Consider the following 23,653-nt stretch of genomic DNA (forward strand, 5'->3'; position numbering starts at 1 on the left):
TCAAAGTTTGTCTAGAAATTGTAGGTCTACCCCACATTAATAAAGTGCTCTTGATAATTAGCGAATAATCATTTAATTTTTGAAATGTGACTATCAAATATTTTAACTAAATGAGGCAAAATTAGTTACATAATTATTAGTTTGATTTATGATTTTAGATGATATATCATATGTTTCACGTACATTCCTTTAGGTTTACATTTATAATCCAAAATTTTACCATTCTTCTGAAGGTATCACTAAAATCTTATCCCAAGGTAAGTACCAGTATATTATTTTAAACAGTTTTTTTTGTATATCTTTTCTTATTTTATAGATTTTATTAAATGTAGTAATATTCATTCAATATGTGCAATTCATACAGGCAAATTTGAGCATATTTCAAATCAAAATGATTTATTAATAATTGGATCGAAATATGGTATTCTAATCTATGATTCAATAAATAATGTGGATATATTTTGGAAAGAAGTAACCATCAATTTCTCTCATTAATGATCTAATATTTAGTTAAAAAATAATGGTGTAAACACAATTTTTTACAAACATTTCGATGAACAGTATAAATATTATAAAGATACTGATATTATATTTATTGGAGGTCATTGTTCATTGCTTGGATTGAATTATTCAGCCAAAGAATTATTTTGGACTGTAACTAGTGATAGAATATCTGCAATAACTTGTTTATCTTATGAGAACGATGAAGAATATCTCAATGATATTGTTGTTGGCTCTGAAGATTATACAATACGTATATTTCGTAATGAATTAATTATTCATGAAATATCAGAAACAGATGTTAGTAGTTTGTTTACCTACAAATGTAAATTTTTGTATACGTATTATGAATTTCATGAAAAATAAGTGACTAGATTTATCAAGTTTATAGTATTTCCAAACATTTTTAAAAATCTTTGTTATCTATCCGGGATAAGAATTTTGTTAACGGTTCTTATTGAACGTTCAGTAGTAGGGACATATAAAGTAGGTCTTGAAAAAGAAAGATTGTTTTCTTAAACTAACAAGCAATTACTAAGTTGACATGAAAGTCGGTTATTTTTCCAGCTTCAACCGACTTTCATCGATCCTTTAACGTTTTGAATTCACTGCCGAAACGGACGTAGATTATCACATTGAACTCGGAGTAATTAAATCTATTTAAGTTAGTATATATGAATTTTCGTGTAAAATTGATCGATTAGTTTCACGGTATTTGGACACCGAGTTGATGTGAGGCATTAAGGAGGAAGAATGTATTTGTAAAATCATTCATTTGCTGAGATTTTACAAATACACTCTTTCTCAATGTTTATTTCAGTTAGTGTTTACTTAATTTTTGAGGTTAAAAACTTACTAATCAGGGTTTCATTGACTCGTTTTTTGCTTAAACTAATTCACAATCTGTAATTTTCTAATTTATCACACACAACAATAGTAACAAAATAAGTTTGAAACCTGAATAGAAACCAGTATTGAATGTTTATGTAACAAGGTAACTCAATAAAACAATCTCTAAATTAGGGGCGTGCCGACTCATCTATTTCTAATAGACAGCTAACCAAATAAATGTTTTCATTAAAAACTATACTTCTTGTTTGACTTTTTCGTTGACGTGCTTTTAGAGCTGACACTTTCCTCATCTAAATTTCGAGGAGTTGAACTTTTACCGAGAGATTCACTTGTTGACTTAGAACATGTCGATGACATAGTTCTATTTGGTGAAGACGCTGAAAAATTCGGTCTTCTGACCACTCTAAGCAACAATGCAAGCATGTTCTTGATGCGATTCTCCCTATACTTTTACTACCTCTACTACTATGGGATTTGAATCGGCAATTGTATTTCTGTGCTAATATGGTGTGGCAACTTGAATTGATGTACGTGCGTACGACGTTCTACGTTGTTGCTAACTGATTGATACTTTATACTATGAATAAATCATGTAAGATAATATTTATTCATTCTAAGATTCTGAATAACAGAGTCTATTACTGTTTAGCATGACTAATATACCTACTTTTTCTGTAAATACTTTTTAAACAGGCAGTAATAAAACTTATTTCACTTGGTGGTGAGTATTTTGGTTATGGTTTGCGAAATGGTACTATCGGTGTATATAACAGAGTGAATCGTGTATGGCGTATTAAAGTAAGTAGTTCAAGTATTGAATGATCAAATCTCTTATCAGATATTAAAGTCAAAGTATATTTTACAATAGCATTACAATAATTTGTAGTGGCTTAATGACCATCCTTTTCCTTAAACATGTTTTTCACAATTCGAATGATGAGTGACAGAATTTATCTTCAAAGCATTGTGAAGAAGTACATTATTATCTGTGTACCAGTCTGTTTATTTAGTGACGTGTATATCATCCAGCTGTTAATGGAATCCAGCCTTTTGTAGTGGCTGTGCTTCGATAACTAATCACCCTCGAACCGTTATCGTATAATCTTCAACGATGTTTGAAATCAGAAGGCAAAAAGAAGCAGCTACTACAGTTTATTTAGCAGATAATTCGGACCAGATAGCAGAGGCAAAATGGATGAGCAAGCGAACTACGATTGTAGCAGTAGCAGTAGCGAGTAGTTATAGTGAATGGGTGCAAATGTATATATATATATATATATATATATATATATATATATATATATATATATATATATATATATATATATATATATATATATATAGGAAAATGGATGAGTCAGCGAATAGATTAAGCAGTTAATAATGAAGCTAGCATAATGAATACATGCGTAGGCGCTAAACAATGTTCAAGCATATGTATTTCATACAAGCACAATAATAATAACAGTACAACAAGTTGTTATAGCATGGATGACTTTGTCCATTAAGTAGGTCAACAAAAGACCTTGACTGAACTAAACTCAATTGCACATGTGTCGCTATACTTTTCACTACAAACAAATTTCCGTCTGAAATTAATTCTTGTTCCCGTCTTCTGAAAATCCTTTGCAATAACTAAGAATGAAGTCAGTGTAAAGAATCGTGTTTTTAGTTCGTATGGTTTGACTTTAAGTAGTAATAGGTAGTAAATAAACCATTATAGTCGATTCCGAAAATCTCTTTAGTCAAAATACTTATAATACTCACTTGCGTAGTTCATGTTCAGAAGAAGAATAAAGTCCACTGCATTTCTGTAGAAATGGTATCTCCAATTCATCTATCTATATATATAGATGAGAGGATGTAGATCTTCTAAATTTCATATGATTTTGAGATAGTGGAGATAATTTCTAGCCCAGGTGGATGAATTTGTGCTAATGATTTTGTTCAGAAGGACAACGAAAGCTCCACGACCAAACTGACCAGCTCAGAGAACGAAACTACATCAAAAACTTTATCTGATGTATGTGTATTACTAATTTAAATTAAACAATAGTTTAATGATCAGACAAATCATTTTTTTACTTATTTCAGTCAAAAAACAAACCTATCTGCTTTGTCAGTCATGATATAAATTATGATGGATATCCAGAACTAATTTGTGGTTGGAACAATGGAAAAGTAAGTCTTTTATCTACTTATCGTCATATCTCAACTTTTATCACAAATGAATCTGTTTTCGCTAATTATATCTTTAAACACCATTTTTGAGTTAATTTCCATCATAGTGCTTGATAATGCTTAGCAATAAAATCAAACACAGATTTTCTGCTGTATTCAAGACTCATCAACGAGAGTAAACCACATTTTATTATTCATGAGCTTTTAGAATATAAAGTGAACCATCTATATATAATTTTAAACGGTATTATTTATTTATTATGCAGTTTAAGTTATAAAAGACATTTCTATAAGGTTTTGTATATTAGAAAGGTTCACTTTTACATCTGCTTCCGTCTATTTTGATACATATGTTAGGGCTCCGTTGTCAAACGTGGATGGAGATGAAGGGAATAAATAAAAGAATCAATCCTCAATACAAGGTCAACATCTCTAGAATAGTGATACAGCCACCAAATTATTTTGATAATATTTCAAAATGCCTACTATGAAATAAACTGTCATCAATTGTTATGTACTGTTCAGTTTTGACTAAAGACACTAAATAGTGAGTTTGTTAATAATTTCAGTTAACGATACAAGATTATTTCGATCCGTGTTAATTCTACCTATTTGAGTCTGAATAGTAAGGTAAAAAGATGAATCGAATTGTCCTGTGCACATATTCCTCAGAAGTCAAATGTTTGTATAGTTAAGAAAATTATTTTATTTTTCTTCCTATCCGGTTGAATCACTAATTCAGTTTTTTTTAAAAAAGATGATCAATACGAATTTTGTTAATAGAGATATCTAATAAATCACTCATTTTTTAGGGTTTACTAAAATTTGTATCATTACAGTGGTTGTCTGACGAGGAGCATTTTAAAGCTTAACATTCTTTCATTCAAGTCAGTAGCTCTAATAAAAATTTATATAACTATCAACTTGGTATAATAATGCATAACCGACTTACTTACTTATGCCTGTTACTCCTCGTGAAGGAGCGGAAACCTCCCACCAGCACTCTCTATCCAACCCTGTCCTGAGCAATCCTTTCCAGCTCCTTCCAGTTGTTATTCACCCTTTTCATATCAGCTTCTGTTTCTCGACGTAATGTGTTCTTTGGCCTTCCACTTTTACTCATCCCTTCAGGATTCAATGTTGGGGATTGTCTCGTGATGCAGTTTGATGATTTCTGTAATGTATGTCCTATCCACTCCCATCGTCCTTTTCTTATTTGCTCTACTGCCGTAAGCTGTTTTGTTTTCTGTCACAGTAGGCTGTTGCTGATGGAATCCGGCCAATGGATGTTGAGTATCTTGTGTGGACAACCATTTGTAAATACTTGTACCTTCTTGATGGTGGATGTTGTAGTTCTCCAAGTTTCAGCTCCGTACAGTAGAACTGGCTTGACGTTGGTATCAGAGATTCTGAATTTGATATTGGTTGACAGTCGTTTTGAGTTCCATATGTTCTTCAACTGAAGGAATGCGGCCCTTGCTTTGCCAATCCTCGCCTTTACGTCTACAACGGGTCCTCCTTGTTCATCGATGATGCTTCCCAGTTATGTGAAGGATTCTACATCTTCCAGAGTTTCGCTATCAAGAGTGGTTGGATTGATGTTCTTCGTGTTGTATTTGAGGACCTTGGTTTTCCCCTTGTGTATGTTGAAGCCTATTGATGCAGAAACTGCTGCTACTCTGGTTGTCTTTATCTGTATCTGTTCGTGTGTATGCGATAGGAGGGCTAGGTCATCTGCGAAGTCCAAATCGTCTAACTGGTTCTGAGCCGTACCTTGTATGCCATGTTTTCCCTTGGATGTCAAAATCTTCATAGTCCAGTCGACCACCAGAAGAAAGAGTAAGAGAGAGAGTAGACAGCCTTGTCTGACTCCGTTCCTTACTTGGAATGTGTCTGTCAGCTGTCCTCTATGCACGTCCTTGCACTGTAGTCCGTCGTGTGAGTTCCAGATAACGTTGACAATCTTCTCAGGAACTCCACAGTGTCGAAGAAGTTTCCATAACATCCTCCTATCTACACTATCAAACACCTTCTCATAGTCAATGAAGTTGATGTATAGTGACGAGTTTCATTCAACTAACTTTCATATATCAATGCATAACGTGAAACACAATTTGTCAGTTTATTCAATCTAAATTTATACTAAATTATTTTCGACATATGAAAATTCATTTTTGAAAAATACTACTATTTAATTGTCGAATGCAAATGTGACTTTTTCCTTTTGTGAGGTTGAACATATTAGCCAAATAGTTTGGGGAGTTGTTTTGGTTTTATGTTTTGTGTGTATGGTAAATGAAATAAAAGGTAGTTCTAATATGTTGCATAACAGTAATAAGCTAACTGTAATATTCAATCATAGAGAACAGTCAGCTACATTAATTTAATACGGTAAATAATGTTGTTATTTACAGAAAAATTATTGTCTGCAATCTAGTTTATCATTCATTGCAATCTATTTATTCATGTTTTATTTTATATAATTTTAGGTAGATGCTCGTTTGCGTTCTAATGGAGTAATTGTATGTAAAATTCAACTAGATGATTGTGTCGCTGGTATGACAGTGGTAAATAATTCACTTATGTCAATAAGTTAACGATTTTTTCTTTTCTAAATCCTATCTTAGTATAGTTACTTCATCCAGTATTCCAAATGGGTTATTGACTTTCAACAAATGAATAGACGAAAATCAGTTTTCAAGACTAATAGTAATCATCACTGATGATTAGTTACATTTAAACTACTAAGTTCTACAAATTTATGAATGATAGATGTACAATGGCAGCAAATTGTAAATTATCATCACTATATTATTAAACATGCAAATAGACTATATTAAACCAAGTCCTAATACCACTAAAATAATATCTAATTTCATTTGAATGACACACAGAGATCTTTCTTAGTCAGAAAGCTACCATGGTTATTCAGAAACATTCATATATGAATAATATATGTGGTTTTTCACCTGTAGCTCTTCTAGGGTCACTACCGGTCCCGAGCCCGGTAAAAGATAAGAGTTGGTCGTGGGGTCAGGAACCCCAAGCCGTAGAAAAAAAACTTACAACTCCTGTCACAGTAAGTGGACTGCAGTTCGACGGAAGTCAGTCTTCTAGCAAAGGATCCATGGCTTGTTGATACAGTTGTGAGGACCATTTTTTACAGGTATGGCAACTCCTGAGAACCGATTTGATCGCTTCAGTAACTTTGATGATCTGTTAGCGTTTCCTTATTATCGAAAGCCTATAACTTAGTCCCGTGTCCACTGGGTTTACGATTACAGCAGATGATAAGACGAATTACCAAGCGATTAGCTGGTATTACAATTGAATGTCTCATCTAATACGGTAAACTAGCCCTGTCCAAACGTTCACCAACTCTTATAATTCCGTTCATGAATGTATGCTTTAAACGACGTAAAAAACTGGCAGACATATACATCATTTTTGAACCTATACATCGGTTCTTTGCTTTCTCATTGGTTGTACTTGAATTAGCTGAAGCTAGCTTGATCTCGGTATTATAGCACTCCTTCCGTGCCAGTCAAATAATATCAAGTACCCAGAAATCCTTCATTTCATAAAAGACTGAAATCCTTTTTTCTTGTACCTCATTGGTTAAATTAATTATGGACAAATTGGCTATGCTCATGCTGTTTGAAGCGTATTTTGTTTAGACAGCTATTTTGTACCTGTCATTTTTATGTTTGACTGCTTTGTGATTTACTGTTGTTATCTCAACTTTAACTAATTGTGGTTTGTTGTAAAACCACATATATTAGTGTTTTTCTTTGAAATTCCTTCTCCAGGCTAGAGTTTTTTAACAAAGTTCTTTTTCTACGGCTTAGGGTTCCTGACCCCATGTCCAACCCTTATCTTTTACAGGGCTCGGGACCGGCAGTGACCCTAGAAGAGCTACAGGTGATAAATTATATATATTATTCATATATGAATGTTTCCGAATAAGCAAGATAGCTTTCTGACTCAGAGAGATCTTCGGTGTGTTATTCAGTTGAAGTTAAATGGTATTTTGTCGAGTTTCAGTGGGTAACTTAGTTTGTAATTGTCTGTTAAGATGAATTATGATCTTTGTCTGCTTGTAGGCCGTAAATTTAATGACGGTTTCTTCATATCCTTTTATACTCAAACTTCGTAACAGTTATATTACTGAAGAACGCCCATTTCAGCGAATAGTTTTTGTTGTGTTCGCTTTGCTACAATTACTCAAACAAATTTCATCGTAGTTATCTATTTTTAACTCCTTCTCCTTGAAAATTCACCGTTTGTTTTTTCATAGGATATTTCTCATAAATGAAACTTACATTAATATGGTCAGACGTATTTAATTGTGTTGGAAATTTCTTACTTTGCCTGTTATGTATTTCAGGGTGATTACTATGGTTTTACCAATATATTGCTTGTTTGTACCACTGAAGGTGACAGTAAGTTCAAATTTTGTTCTACTGTCTCCATATGTTAAAATATTATTAATTTTGTTTGTGAATTCAGACTTTATTAATATAAGTGTTTTTATTTAACCGATAAATTCCACTGTATAATGTGATCATGACTATGAAGAGAATTTGAATCACGCGTGCGGGATCGTGGATGCCAACTGCTGAGTCCCATACTAAGACGAAACAGTTTTCTAGTGCTTCCAGGTTTTCAGTGGTGGTTTAACATTGATCAATTCGTGATCCCAATCATAAACTCAACATTCTTCACAACCCCATATTGATAATTAACATGTGCTCACTAGTGACAAGCTTCGAGAGGTAATTCTCGGAGTTCTAGTGATAAGCCGTGACCAGTAAAACTAATCTGTTTTGGGTGTGAGGCAGTAACCCTCCGAAGACGATCGATTTCGTGGATTGGTTGATGTTAGACATTAACATCTTTGGATGCTGGTTCGGTGGTCTTGAGGTCAAGCGTTCGCTCGCTAAGCCAAAGGTCCTGGATCCGAATCCCGCGTGCGGGGGGTCCCATACTAGGGCAGGACGGCCGTCTAGTGGTTACAGGTTTTTAATGGTGGCCTAACATTCATCAGTTCATGATCTCAATCCAAATACAATTTCAATTAAATTTTGAAACATAGTTGATTCGTGATTAAACGATAAATTGGGGACGTAGTTTTCCGTAATCAAAACTAAACAGCTGGATATATCAGCAATGAAGTTCTTCAGTCGGATTTGATGGAATTATGTATATTATCGGACACCACTGAGAAAATATTCTATTTTCCATAACGATCTTATGTTATGTCCAAACTTTATTTCGCCGTAAAGGTAAATCAGTTATTGCTTAAGTCCAATAGTACTCTGTATACTTACACTATATATATGTTTTTATTTCTATAAATGTTTTGGTGTATCATTTTTCTGCATATTTTAGTACGCTGTTATTCTGTAAGCCACTCAAAGAATTACTTGAATTCAGAACCATCTGAAGATACTTTACGTCATTTAGTCACTAAAAGACAGGTGAACGAAAATCGTAACTACTGAGTATAATATTATTTTTCACTAAATTTCATTTTATAAAATTGCCAAATATAATGTGTTTGGTAAGCTACCTTAGAAGAAATTGTGATAACCAGTTTTCTCTGCAATCGACCATTCTCTTTTGGTATATGTGCATCCCGTAAGGATTTTCTCAATGTTCCCATTAAGTCATAGGCATTATAAGCACGGTTGGATAGTGGTTAACAGTGTAATCCAGGACTTGCATTTCGTCAGCTGGATATGCCTGCATTCCAAAGTTGATTAATTAAAATTTGATTCATTACACACGCTAGTGGCTATCTGGACTCAGTAGCTAAATGAGTAATGCAATAGGATTTGAAACAAACGGTACTAGGTTCGAGTTTAGGAGTGAACATCAACTATGGAATGCAAGTACATCCAACTAAATTCTCCTCTGTCTAAGTTAATGCTTTATTTCGGTAACTGCTTTTATAAAAGTTGAAATATTGTGTTTCTCGGATGATCTCTTTAAACGGAAAACTTAGATTGTAAAATAACTTACAAACTATTCTTGTTCATGGTACACATTTCCAAAAATCGATTAAATTAATTACTAAAAAATGTTTCTTACATAAGATATTCCAAACAATACGTATTCGAGTTCATACCTACTAGGAAGTTAATAAGTCTCGTTCGTAATCTGTCGTGTTGTCATACCTTTACTAGATGGTGTTTAACACACTGTTTAGGACTGGTACAAACGTCTATGATTTTTAGTATACTGAGGATTTTATATATTTCTTTTTGCATAACAATTTTACTTTTTCACTTTGGAAATAGTTCATTTTTCTACAATGTTACAACAACAAGTGTACTTGTTCCGCTGATAGCCATAACACTTTTTATTCCTAAAGTAAAAAGATTCCTTAACTGAGTTTCAGATTATATAAGCCTACCATTAAAGAAATCATTCAGTTAAGTTCTGACTACGTAATGGCACAACGAACACATATCAACAATTTTTTTCATTATGATAACAATTGTTTCATTTTAATCTATTTTGAAATATCCCTAAGAAAAAGTGATATTCAATATTTTACTCATATTTTACATATTAATATTAATTAATAATAAATATTGGTTGGTAACCACTATCAATTACTGTGTAGCATGAGATTAATATTTAGTATGAATGAATTTTGGTTTGTATTACTTGAATTATTTTGGACTAACATTGTTGACGTTTAAATTTAGTACAGGAATTATTATTCATCAACTACAAATTAAACTTCTATCACAATTCACAACAAGACTATTGAATCATTCAATCGTTATGAAAGAAGACACCATTAGGTTATGTATTTTTTCTTTCGTGTTTAGTTATATCCATCTAAATATGTCTATTGTAGTCAACAAATATAGGATTACATTCAATCAGAAAATTTATTGTATCAGATCAATACTATTTTTTATGACTGAACTTAAAATATAATGATCTGACAACTTTGCATATCATTAGAAATTAAAATTACATACTGAATATTACTAGACAATTAGTTCGTGAATCAATTTAACGGTTACGTAACTAACGTCTTTGGTATCGTATGTTAAATTTGATTATACTATTATTGTCACTTGAGTAAATAATTCCAATTGTTGAAGTAAGTATTTCGTCTTTTTTTTTAAAACTTATACCATGGATACAACTAACTTTATACTATTCAATGTTTTGTTATTTTTTTTAAAAAAAAAAACAGAATTTATTATTGGAGATTCAAAGTATTGATCAAAATAGCAATTTATCTCAATGGAGTAAAACTGAAATTCGTCAAGGAAACCTTAATATCATTAAAGTAAAAATATATATATTTCTTTCTTTCTGTGTTATGATTTAGTATCATAGTTACAACTATTTCATATTTTTACAATTAGGAATTGTGTTTTTTTTAAAATCGGACCTTTGCTACTTACAAATAAGACAGTAGATATTCGAAAGTTGTTAACACTTAGTTCGTACATGTTTATTATAGTTTAAGAAGACCAGTTTTAAAACCTGTAAACAACTCATACAATTGTTGGTGTTAGATAAGGTAATATACTTTTCAGTTAAAGAATTTTGTTTTCTATACTACTAAATGGAGATAAGTAATCATTAAAGAATCTCCGTAATAAATTTGAAGCAGTTACTACCGATATATAATTTTGTTCCATCACTCGGTGCTTAGTGTTGATGTTGACTGAGTAGATTGCAAAGTTTAGTCATTGTTAGATCTACCTCTAGTCTGTCAGAATTCTGTAATTTGAAAGTTTTGTCAGCGTTTTGTGGTGTCACTCTTATCAGTTGACTTAGGACATAGGATCTAGAAAAAAGATGACGTCAGAAGAGCGAACAGTTGAATAAGCACACGGAATGTGCTTTAGTCTTTATAAAAAGTTCAAACAATATTATTTATTGTTTCACAGATGTGAATACAACGCAATCGAGGGACCAGGACATGAGGCAAGGTGAATAAATAACCTTAATCGTCACTTGATTTAAACTGTTTATTTACATTAATCATTAAAACGAACTGAATGGTACAGTTAACACTCAGTTTTAACTAGATATTTACATGTACTTGTACCCAAACGATAAGACAATGTTTGGATTCGATTGCAATATCTAAACTATTTTTTAGCTGACAGAGTGACGTGAATAAAACTACTATTCTAATACTTAATATTGAGATTATTGTGATTATGAATGAGAAAACAAACCAGTTTACATGGATATTTCTTTGAAAACTGACGTGCTGGAAAATGACAGATAAAACAACCAGCTCATTGTCATTTAATATAGACTAAGCTTTTTTGTGGGAAAATTTTTTGACCTATCCAAGTTTAATCCCATAATCGTTTAGTTACTTCGAATAAACGTTACCTCTGTTTTATTGAGAGAATAATGTAGTGTCTGATATTTCAGACAGATATCCTCGTTATGACATCCTGACTTCATTCTATCATTCCATTTATAAGGGTATCTCTTCATCCAAATTGATTCATTACGTATCGTGTATAAACCACCATTTTCTTAAATTTGATCCTTAAGTGTGTAATCATTTGATAATCCGTAAATTTCCGAGTTAATACAATAAGACTCAATTTATTTTAGAATCAAGTAGTTTTCAAATTGTGTTTGCTGAGTAATAACTTAAAAAGTTTTCTAATTTTATGTATTCCTTAATTTAATTTACTTGGAGGTGGTATTTTCCGTCGACAAGTTTCATGTCAAAAACATAACATTATGACATTTTTATAAAAGCGGTGGGATTATGGTAATGTTATGTTATAATACTGATTAGCGTTGGTAAAAGTCAAAAGTTATTTTTATTTGAAAAATAGTAGCATTGATTAAATAAATGAATTTATTTATTATAATCAGATAACTGCCAAGCTTAGGTTGAAAGGAAACTTTGTCTTACATGGACAGTTCTTCACTTACTTACTTCCTTATGCCTATTACTCCTCGTGAAGGAGCGGAAACCTCCCACCAGCACTCTCTATCCAACCCTGTCCTGAGCAATCCTTTCCAGCTCCTTCCAGTTGTTATTCACCCTTTTCATATCAGCTTCTGTTTCTCGACGTAATGTGTTCTTTGGCCTTCCACTTTTACTCATCCCTTCAGGATTCAATGTTGGGGATTGTCTCGTGATGCAGTTTGATGATTTCTGTAATATATGTCCTATCGATTTCCATCGTCTTTTTCTTATTTGCTCTACTGCCGTAAGCTGTTTTGTTTTCTGTCACAGTAGGCTGTTGCTGATGGAATCCGGCCAATGGATGTTGAGTATGTTGTGCAGACAATTATTTATAAATTCTTGTACCTTCTTGATGATGGTTGTGATAGTTCTTCACGTTTCGACTCCGTACAGTAGAATAATTGGAGAACATATCGAACTCCAAACAACTGTCTACAAGCCAATATAAAAGTCACAATCTTGCTTTGCTATATTGCTCTGTCAATCCTCACCTTTACGTCTGCATCTGACAATCCTCTACATCGATGACGCTTCCCGGAATTATAAAGTCGGACAGTTCTTTAATAAATAAATAATGACAGCTTTCTTACCAAATGTATTCTAAATTTTTCCATGAAAATCTTAGAAGATAAATAAGTGATATATTTGTTTTCTTTACAGGCTAATACAGAATTACAGACTAAACTGGAAATTTCTCCTGATAAACCATGTGTTAATTTGACAATTCAAACAAATGATGGTAAGTTAAACTATAAATTTTGTGGAAGTTAACATATTGTCTTCTTCATAGACATAACTCAGCTAGCGAAACAGTTGTTTCATAAATGTTCAGAACTCTTCATCAACGCGCCACCTCAAAATATCACGAGGTGCACAATGCATTCAGACCATTGCTTAGTGAAATAGCGTGATAGTTGTTTGATATCATTAATGTCGACTATCTTCATTCATACATGCTTGAAATCCTCCATAGCTATAAATTAGCTTGTTTGCAAATGCCATTGTTTCTAGATTGATTCGAGTATATAATAATGAAAGGTGAATATTTCACAGTATAACATAATGACCATTTAAGTAAAAAAACATACACATTATCATCTGAATTTTCGACTTGGTTATATCAACTTCCGCGAGATGAAAACTAAAAATGTCCTATTTACAAAAATGGTTTTTCTTTGAATACACTTAGTGTTACATAATCTTTAGGGTTCTATAAATAAATGCATACATAACTTTTCTTAGAACTAATAGTTAATGATTAGCAAATAGTTTTCAACTGTTCCACCCAATTACATGTGTCAAAATGATATATGATAAGTTAACTCTGTCATTAGTGCCAATCTAACCATCAGCACATTTGACTTATTTAGTTAACGAAAAATAAAATTCGTAATATAATAGTAGTATAATCTTACTTCTTGGTGTTGATAATTACTCATGAATTACATATTAAGTAATAAAAAGTACCCACTACTGTAATTGATATTTTTACTGAGGTTAATCAAGGTAAATTCAATAATTAGTAAATATTTATCTTATTTATTTTAGGTACACTTTTAAGATGTGTTGTATTATTTGCTGAAGGTATTTTCAAAGACGAAAGTCATGTTTTGTAAGTTAGTAATTTGTATGCATAGTGTAACATATTTTTTGATTGAGATCATGAACCGATTAATGTTAGACCACCATTGAAAACCTGGAAGTACTGGATGGCCGTTTCGTCCCATTGTGAGACTATTCAGCAGTGCGCATCCACAATCCCGCTCGAAGGATTTGAACCCAGGGCCTTTAGTCTCACGCGCGAACGCTTAACTTCTAGACTACTGAGTCGGCATCCGATGGTGTTAATGTCCAACCTCAACCAATACGCGACCATCTTTCATTGTACAGAGGTAGACACCTGTCTCTACCTGACACGGATTAGCTCCACCGGTTACGGCTTCTCATTAGGACACCTAGAATTTTCTCACGAAGCTAGTCACTTGTGAGCACATGCTAACCATCAGTATGGGGTTCATGATTCAGTAAGTTTGTCGTGATTTGTTGCCTGGGGATTTTTCCCATGACTAACTACTATGCCAAACACTGTTAATCGTTGGATAAGTACTGGTTATATATGAGTAGCTTATTTCTTAACCACCTTAATCAATGATTATTGATGACCTAATTAGTCGGCTCGTTATTTTTTCTTAAAACTATATTCCTAACTTCTCACTTGGTGGTTTTACTGTATTCAAGGAGTGTTTTGAAGATACGATTGATTGATTGCTAGTAGCCACTATGTTTTCCACTTTTATAGATCAGCTTAAGTGATCGTGCAGTAATACAGAAATGAATGATACTCACTATTCCCATATGTACATCCATAAACTGACATCCTGCTCATGCCACAAGTTGGTTAGATCCAAACAAGATTTATGATAAGACTGATGTTCATTATGAATAGCAGAATTTCTGTTGGTAAGAATGAATCTTACAATATAAAATGGATGAATTACAACTTGCGCTGGAGTCCAAGCCGCACGTTTTGTTCTATTCGGGACTCGTATATATATATATATATTCAGTTGACAAATTTCAAATAGAAAGAAATATCTGTCCTGAATTTCACTGTTAGCTACATTCCATCTATTCCATATTAACTTGTTTTATAAGGACTGTATCGAGGGACTCCGTTCATTATGCACACATACCAAATAAATCATCTTGCAATGTTTGATTCTTCATATGAATGTTGAAATTTTTTTCTAAATGTTTTTAATGAGTGGAGTTTTAAGGTGTACTGATAAATCTTAACATAGATGAAATGTAATGGCTAGTAAAGTTGTTGCTTATTTTTGACGATGAGAGTAATATATATGTTCCTTAATTTTTAGTTTTACATTGACATAATAATACGGAAAAATATAAATAAACTATTCATTTAACACTTTAGACATCCTCCAGAGAACGTTTCTTATACTTCCACATTTTCAATCGAATTATATCCAACAAGAGATATAGCAACTGATGTATTCATCAAAGCATATGCAATACCGATAAACAAATGGCAAGTGAATACTTAAAATGAATATATATGTATATATATGTACTTGTAAATTTGAATTTTATTTTGTGACAGATATAAAATCTTAACAGTTAAATTGACAAGTCGATCTAAGTTAGACCACCATTGAAAACCTGAAGGCAATGGACGGTCATTTCATTTTAGTATAGGACTCTTCAACAGTGCGCAGTGTAAAATTGTTCTTTTTTCAACTTTGCCAAGAAATCCTGTTGAACCAAAATGAACTACTTTTTTCTCGCTAGAACTAGGTAAAGACTGATGTTATAAACGGAAGAATATGTGAACAGATGAAATAATGTGTATTAATGGTTAAAGTAATTAGTCCCTTTTTATAAATTTCGATAGAACAATGAGAAGACGGAATTGATCGGTAAAATGTGATGTATTTGCGCTATACATTTCGAACAATCTGGTCACACATATACTTGTCAGGGCATTTTATATGAAAATTAATAAAGGTCAATTAAATGAAAGTTTAAGTAAAAAAGTAACAAAGAAGAGAGAAACAATTGTACATCGTATGGAAAGAATAAGAAATTGTCAAGTTATCCTAGGCCATAGAATGATTTAAGGATTACTGAGGTAAATCCAAGGTTACGACGAATTGTTTTTGTACATATAAGGAAGGGATTTAAATTTACGAAAAGCCAAGACTTCAATAAACTTGAGAATTCGTCCTTGACAGTTTCTATACAACGTTTTAAAAGCTGTATTTATGTCAATTTTATGCCTCCTTTCAATTATTTGTTTTGCTATCGATAAACTTGATTTTCTGCCTCCCACGTTGGTCGGATCGTTTGACGCACATTGATTTTGAAGCCATCTAGGCACATGTTCAATGACCCTTGATTGCATTGTTCGGTTACTCCTCTCTATGTATGTGTGTCCACACAAACATCTAAATTGGTAAATACAATGGGATGTGACGTAACCATTAGTGCATTGTCTAGGTCTATTTAGAATCCTGGGCTTAGACTTTTCAATCACAACCAATTGAGCAGGATAATAGGTTTTCTCGATGGCTCCTTTCAATCTCTGTCTTAAAACTATGCTGTTGGATTAACCTCTATATTGTAGATGGATATAAACTCTTTTCTTTGAAACTGAATAAACAATTACTGGTTAATCGATTATAAATATTGTTGGAATATTTGATAAATTCATGCTGAAATTAAGTATTTTCACTTTTATCTATAAGAATTTGTCATCAGTTTTAAGTTTACTCGTTAGAATATTTTGAAATTTCAGTGTAAAACCGATGCTATGAGAATGTTATCATTACAATTCTTATTACTTAATAATGATATACTTATCAAAGGTATATTCTTTAAAGAAAAACTTAACGGAACCTATGAAGAATAGAGAGAAAACATTGTTAGTAGTAAACCTGGAAACGTTTCAATGATTTTGAAGAAAATCTATTTCTTTAAAAATTTCAAATGAATTTAAAAGACCCCATTTGATTGTCGTCCGATTTTTATCGATTATATTATATTCAAATCATGATCTTTATTTATCCGATGAATCTTTGGAGAGTATATGTCGTATATAATTCGAATAAATTCTAAATAATTTTACATCCATGCCTATTCCAACTGGACTTTGTTTGAAAAAATAAACTATTCTGCGATAAAATTTCAACGTAAAATGATTACACTAAAGAATTTCATAATTAAAAATGTATAAAGAATTAAAGTCAGTTTCAAACCTAATTGTTTATCGCACAAATTTTCCTTTTTTGCTAAAGAATAACAGTCAAGTCAATGATAATAGTGTTTAGGTTGACTACGTTATCTATTTCTCACGTTTAGATGTTACTATCTGCCGGGTAGTCCGTATACATTTAGCGAAGCTATTTGATCCACACCTTAGCTATCAGAAACCATGTCAATGAAAAAAAGGCGTGGAGCACATTTCAAAAATATAAAGCCGTATGTTAGAATAGAATTTGGCGTTTTCGTCAACTAATTGTTTGAATGGATCATCTATTTAAGCCAACAACCTTGAATAATTTACTGAAGGCATCAAAATCGTATGGAACTATATTGTTCATTACGTAAACTACGTATTAGTGTAAAAAAGTCTCATTAAAAAGCCTTAATGGATCCACATACTTTTATTATCATTGTGGCATCTATAATGGACCCCTTTTAGAAATAATTTTGAACAATTTGCTGAATTGAAGAATCAACAATTTTTGGAGTAGAACCTGATAACCTCAACAATTTAATACAATGTAGTGCTATATGGGAATTATTGTACATTTAGAAGCTATAAGCATTTGAACTTTCATTGCCTTTTTAGTATTAAGGTGTATGTCTGTCAACATAGATATGTTGAACACAGTCTTCATATACTGATGAAATGAATTTCTTATGCATAACAATACTATTGTCAAAAGTTTTAAATATATTCAGGTATCAAATCTTGGGTGAGTATTTATCGTACATTATCCTGTATATATAATGAGTGAATTAGGTCACAGACAATCCGGTGTTATTACATTTAAAAGTATTTTATTTCTGATCTTAAATTTGTATCTTAATAGTTCAGACCAAAACTCCTACTACTTGTTGGCTAGCACGCAACTGTTGCCGCAGTTTTGCCTCTATCGATTACTCAGTCAAAGTCCCAAATTAGACTTTCATGCTGATTTAGATAGTTTGCGATCAGGAGTCTTCTTTATAGTGCATGAACGACCTCAGAGGGTAAGTTAGTAAAAACAAATCTTCTTGTTAATTTTATAATATAAGTTCTTAAAACGAATTTTTTATCACTAAAATATAGTCTAAATAAATGAAGTACACAATTGTATATTTCGGTAGTTGAGATCATGGGTCAATTAAAGTTAGATCACCATGGAAAACTTGGAAGCACTAGACGGCCGTTTCGTCCTAGTGGTTAAGCGTTCGCGCGGAAGGCCGACAGGTCCTGGGTTCAAATTTCGCGAGGCGGGATCCTCGACGCTCACTGTTGATGAGTTTCATATTAGCCCAGTACTTCTAGGTTCTCGATGGTGGTCTAGCTTCAAATGACTCATAATCTCAACTATTAAAATTACTACAATATCCACAAAAACCCCTTCTGATAATAATTGTATATTTATTAAATACTGTAAACAGATGAGTTTCCCTGAAAGATTTTACGGCCGTTTGATATATAATTCTATTCCATTTATAATCTTACAAAGTAAAATGAGATAATAAAGTTTGAAAATGTATTTCTCAATTAATTAAAAATCAAGTTTACTCTTGTTACTTATTCTCACTCCTATGACGATTTTTATAAGTCTACATATGCTCGTGTTAATACGAATAAGTAGCGAAGATAATTGATCTGTGCTGCCGGTATTGATAAAACGCATCAAAATGGCTTCCAACTCAGTTAGCATCATGAAATTGTCTATATGGTCATAAGAAGCTAACAGCTATTCTTTTCTATAGCGAAACATAATTAAGAGAAATTAAGTAAGTCAATCTTAAACCCTTGCATATAAACTGTAAGGCATGCACTAATGGGCTAACAGAAACTATAATCACTGAAAATATTTTAAAATTCTTTTAAGTGTCCGAAAACCAATTGTTCTGAATATTAAATTACTTACTTACACCTGCTATCCCTCGTTGAGGAACATAGGCCCCCGACCAGCACTCTTTATCCAACCCTGTCCTAAGCAATCCTTTACATATCTTTCCACCTGTTCTTCATAATTGTTATATCTGCTTCCAATTCTCAGAGCAGAGTGTTCTTTGGCTTTCCACTTTTCCCCTTCCCTTCAGGATTCCATGCTAAGGCTAGCCTCGTGATACAGTTTGATGATTTCTGTAATATATGTCCTATCGATTTCCATCGTCTTTTTCTTATTTGCTCTACTGCCGTAAGCTGTTTTGTTTTCTGTCACAGTAGGCTGTTGCTGATGGTATTCGACCAATGGATGTTGAGTATGTTGTGCAGACAATTATTTATAAATTCTTGTACCTTCTTGATGATGGTTGTGATAGTTCTTCACGTTTCGACTCCGTACAGTAGAAATGTCTGGATGTTCGTGTTGAAGATCCTGACTTATATATTGGCTTGCAGATAGTTGTTTTGAGTTCCATATTTTCTTTACTTGTAGAAATATGAACTTAGTTTGAGACTAATTAATTTATTCAATATTGAGATTAATGCAATAAATTGATGTTCTCTAGATATTCAATCTCGATCCTAGATCCTAAATTACCATTTATTTGTTTGACTTTTAATAAATTTCGCTGAAATGTATTACTGTTATTATATTGGAAAATATAGTTATTGCTCAATGATTAATGCTTGGAAATAATCATTAAAGTGTTTACTTATAACTTATGTGTTTTTACTGATTGATTCATGATTGATTTTAAATTGATTGGAAACTCTTGAACAGTCTTTATTACTAGCTTCATTTGCTTATGATGTCATCTAAATAGTTATAATTTATTTGTCTGTTCAGTAAACTGTCAACTTTATGCTTGCAATATATACCTTTATTTCTCAATAAAAGTTTCATTTCATGCTTTATTTTCATTAAAAATTCAGTGATAAAAATATGATTAATCTTGAAACCTTAGATAAAGATGATTTCGGGGTAGTGGGTTCTAGCGACCTGCTTGAATATCTGAACTATCTGTTTCTGACTTCTAGATATTTCAACAATTTATTTATTTACTTGTTTATTTTAACAAATCATTATGTCTATTAATCGCATAAACTATTTAAGGGGGTTTTTGAAAACTATACGACCTTCCCCTGTATAAGTTTTAAAAAAGTAAAATCAGTGACATCGTGATAACTGGCAAAGTACATTGAAAAGAACGAACATTATTCAAATGAACTGCTAACATCTACCTGGCGATTACTCAATATTTATCGTAAGGATCGTCCAAGAAATAAGAAATAAGGAAACTTGTTGAAATACTTTGTGTTGAGAATTTTATATTATACCAAAATATAATATTGAATTAATCCGTTAATAATAATAATAATCATTTAATAATGTGATGTTATAGTTTCATACAAACATTTTCACTTTTACTGATAAGTATTTTTATGTGATAATCTTTGTGGTAAGTTATTATTATTAAGGGCTTGAGTTGTTTCTTATTAAATAACAAATTAATCTATAATAACCATTTTAATAGTTGAGATCATGAGTCAATTGAAACTAGATCACCATGCAAAACCTGGGTCTGTTGTGAGATAGTAACTCACTGAAGACAATGGTGGATGGACGCGCAATTTCGTGAATTTGTTAAAGTTAGATATTAACACCGTTGGTCTAGAGGTTAAACATTCACGCATGAGAATGAACGTCCTGGGTTCGAATCTTGCGAGGCGGGATCCTCGATGCGCACTGTTGATGAATCTCACATTAGTCCAGTACTTCTAGGTTCTCCATGGTGGCCTAGCTTCAAATGACTCATGATCTCAACTATTAAAATTACTATTATATTCACAAAAACCACTTCTGATACTATAATAACCAGTAAACGACATATTTACATTGTCATGTATTCACTGTTCATATAACTAGTAAACAAATGATTATTTCTATTGAAACACACAGAACAAACATATTGATGATTCGTATGACATAAGAAAATTACAAGATATATTTTATTTCTATCTTAAAATAGCTTGCTATTTGGTTAAATCAAAATTTTATTCTGGGATCAGAAATTATAGTCAATGAACAATCTTCATTATTTGTTCTTTTTGAAGAATTACGCTCAGCTAATAGATGGATTTCAACAATAAATAAAAATTTGAATGAAATATTAAATAATTTCATTGTTCAGCAACAGAATTCAAAACGTTTATTATACATAACTATGACAAATAAAGGTGAAGTAAGTAATAAATGTATGAAATCATTGAATTTTCAATGAAATCACTATATTGTTATGATTTAATTCAAAATAAATAAGTTTAATGACAATTTCATTCAATGAAATAAACATTGAATGGAAAACATTAGTACGTTGAAATGTTTGTTAACAATCTGTTTGTTAACTTCATTTCCATACTCGACAAGTGAATGATGTAAGAGATCAATGAGACTAGTTAATAGAATAAGAAGCTTTAAAAATGTCAAATCATTCTAGAATTTAACGACTGTTATGTAACTTTGATAAACTTAACTTGAAAAAGTAAAATTATTTCAATCGCCTTAATTTTGTCAGTTGATCTAAGATACCTTTATTGTATTGAATTAAGTTTTTAAAATAATCTACTTGATAAGATGGACAATGAATCCCTCACTTATATATTCATATACATGATAAATGTTAGTTTATTCATTACTATATCTGCCTATTGGTCATATTGTTTTACTCTTGTGTTTAAAATAATTTATTCGAAGTACTTCGTTTTACCTTTTGAATACCGTAAATCATTGAGATTTATTATGATAATGATTGTGTGGTCATTATGTGTACGAACGCTCAACACATCCCTATAAACATTTGCTTGCAGAAATTATCTTAATTACTATCCATACTAGTCTAAATTCACAAAATTGATTTACTTTTTATCGCCAAATTGATAATTACATGATTATTAATGAATTTTGTTCTACAGTAAGAAAATAGAGTATATTTTTGTAGCTAACTGAATTCCATTATGTCAGGAATGAGACAGTTAACATTGATAATATCAAATGAACACATGAATTATTCAATTCAAAGTAGACAATAACACATTTTTATACTTATTGACATTACTTAAAATCTTGAATGTGTAATCATGAATATACATTACTGAAGAGTCCGTAAGTTTATGGACAAAACATTTCTTTAAATTAAGTTAAACAGTTACTGTTGAATAACTCTTGAGTTTTTTTCGTTTGTTTTTATTTTATTCAAAAGATTACAATAAAAACTGAAAATTTAGAATTAGCTGCAAACTTAGTTCAATCAATCAGTCGACATTTCAATATAACAGAACTTTCAAGCACATGTGATTTTCCAGAACTATTTAATACATTAGAAGAACTCATTGAAATGGTTAGCAATGAGTTTTAATTTTGAATAAATTTACATTGGCTTATAACACTATAGATATATAATGACTAGTTATTTACTATAAATATTGTAATTGAAAATTGATAGCAATATTATTGAAACGTAATTCTATTACATATGAGTGCATCAATGTATATAGCTAGAAGGCGTTATAGTTTACATCTGTAGACGTTATGAGAATTTATTGATTATGAACTTATATTAGTAGTATTATATTCATTGTTAAGATCACAATACTATTTAACTAAGTGTATTGCTTAGAAACTAGTATTTCCATCATAATATTTAAAAACAAATAAATTAGAAATTCCAGGAATGAAATAATAGTAATAGTAATAGTAGTAAGTAGCACAATAAGTGTATGCATACTTTGAATAAGGCATATCAGGTGTTCATATTTTCTCACTATTAATTATAGTTGTATATTGGTCTATATCTACTGAGGCTCCAGTTTATCATGCAAAACGGAGTAGCACACATAATTCATATGCCTATGTCTTAAGACACATGTTAGTTCTTCTAGCGATTGTTTCCATTAGAGGTACTAAATCACACTGTAACAGTCGAGTGCTTTATATATATGATGTTCTAGGTACTTGAATTAAATCACTTTCAACAGATCGTTATTGGGATGAAATCGATGCTAAAGCAAACTGATTCTACTTTCCCTACATGTTTATTTCATAAAATTTTATAAAGTCTTTGGAGAAAATTAATGTTATACATCGTTAATATCTAGTTATTTAATGCCCCAAACACTCTGGTACGGCCGAGAGTGGGGAGAGTCAGCTCAACCTCTCGAAATGCTCTCACATGGCCTCGTTCATGCAACCACTGCCAGGGAAGTCTTACTCACTGCCTTCTCGCGAAATCTCTGTTGTTTACGAAATTGAGAGGACGAAAAGCGAATGTCCGGCGATTTAACCGGGATGGTGGACACGAAGAATCCACCTAGGGGAATTGGAAAACCCTGATTCCAAATCAATGGTGCACATGGGCTGCAGTATCCTGAAGGAACGAATGGAGTATGAA

General features: G+C 31.9%; 1 protein-coding gene across 1 annotated transcript in view; it reads left to right on the top strand.

Moving 5' to 3' along the window:
- Positions 1-23,653, top strand: part of BBS2 (Bardet-Biedl syndrome 2 protein) — a 35,118-nt gene that overhangs the window by 7,695 nt on the left and 3,770 nt on the right. Inside the window, exons 3-17 of the mRNA XM_051218489.1 lie at positions 194-257; positions 317-471; positions 511-801; positions 2,047-2,151; positions 3,448-3,534; positions 6,024-6,101; positions 7,922-7,976; positions 8,926-9,014; positions 10,754-10,849; positions 13,175-13,253; positions 14,063-14,126; positions 15,450-15,563; positions 18,130-18,289; positions 21,236-21,448; positions 22,466-22,603. Coding sequence (XP_051074101.1) covers positions 194-257; positions 317-471; positions 511-801; positions 2,047-2,151; positions 3,448-3,534; positions 6,024-6,101; positions 7,922-7,976; positions 8,926-9,014; positions 10,754-10,849; positions 13,175-13,253; positions 14,063-14,126; positions 15,450-15,563; positions 18,130-18,289; positions 21,236-21,448; positions 22,466-22,603 — 1,788 coding nt within the window. The remainder of the gene's footprint in view (positions 1-193; positions 258-316; positions 472-510; positions 802-2,046; positions 2,152-3,447; positions 3,535-6,023; positions 6,102-7,921; positions 7,977-8,925; positions 9,015-10,753; positions 10,850-13,174; positions 13,254-14,062; positions 14,127-15,449; positions 15,564-18,129; positions 18,290-21,235; positions 21,449-22,465; positions 22,604-23,653) is intronic.

The sequence above is a fragment of the Schistosoma haematobium genome, chromosome 1 (genome assembly GCF_000699445.3).
Source record: "Schistosoma haematobium chromosome 1, whole genome shotgun sequence".
NCBI lineage: Eukaryota > Metazoa > Platyhelminthes > Trematoda > Strigeidida > Schistosomatidae > Schistosoma > Schistosoma haematobium.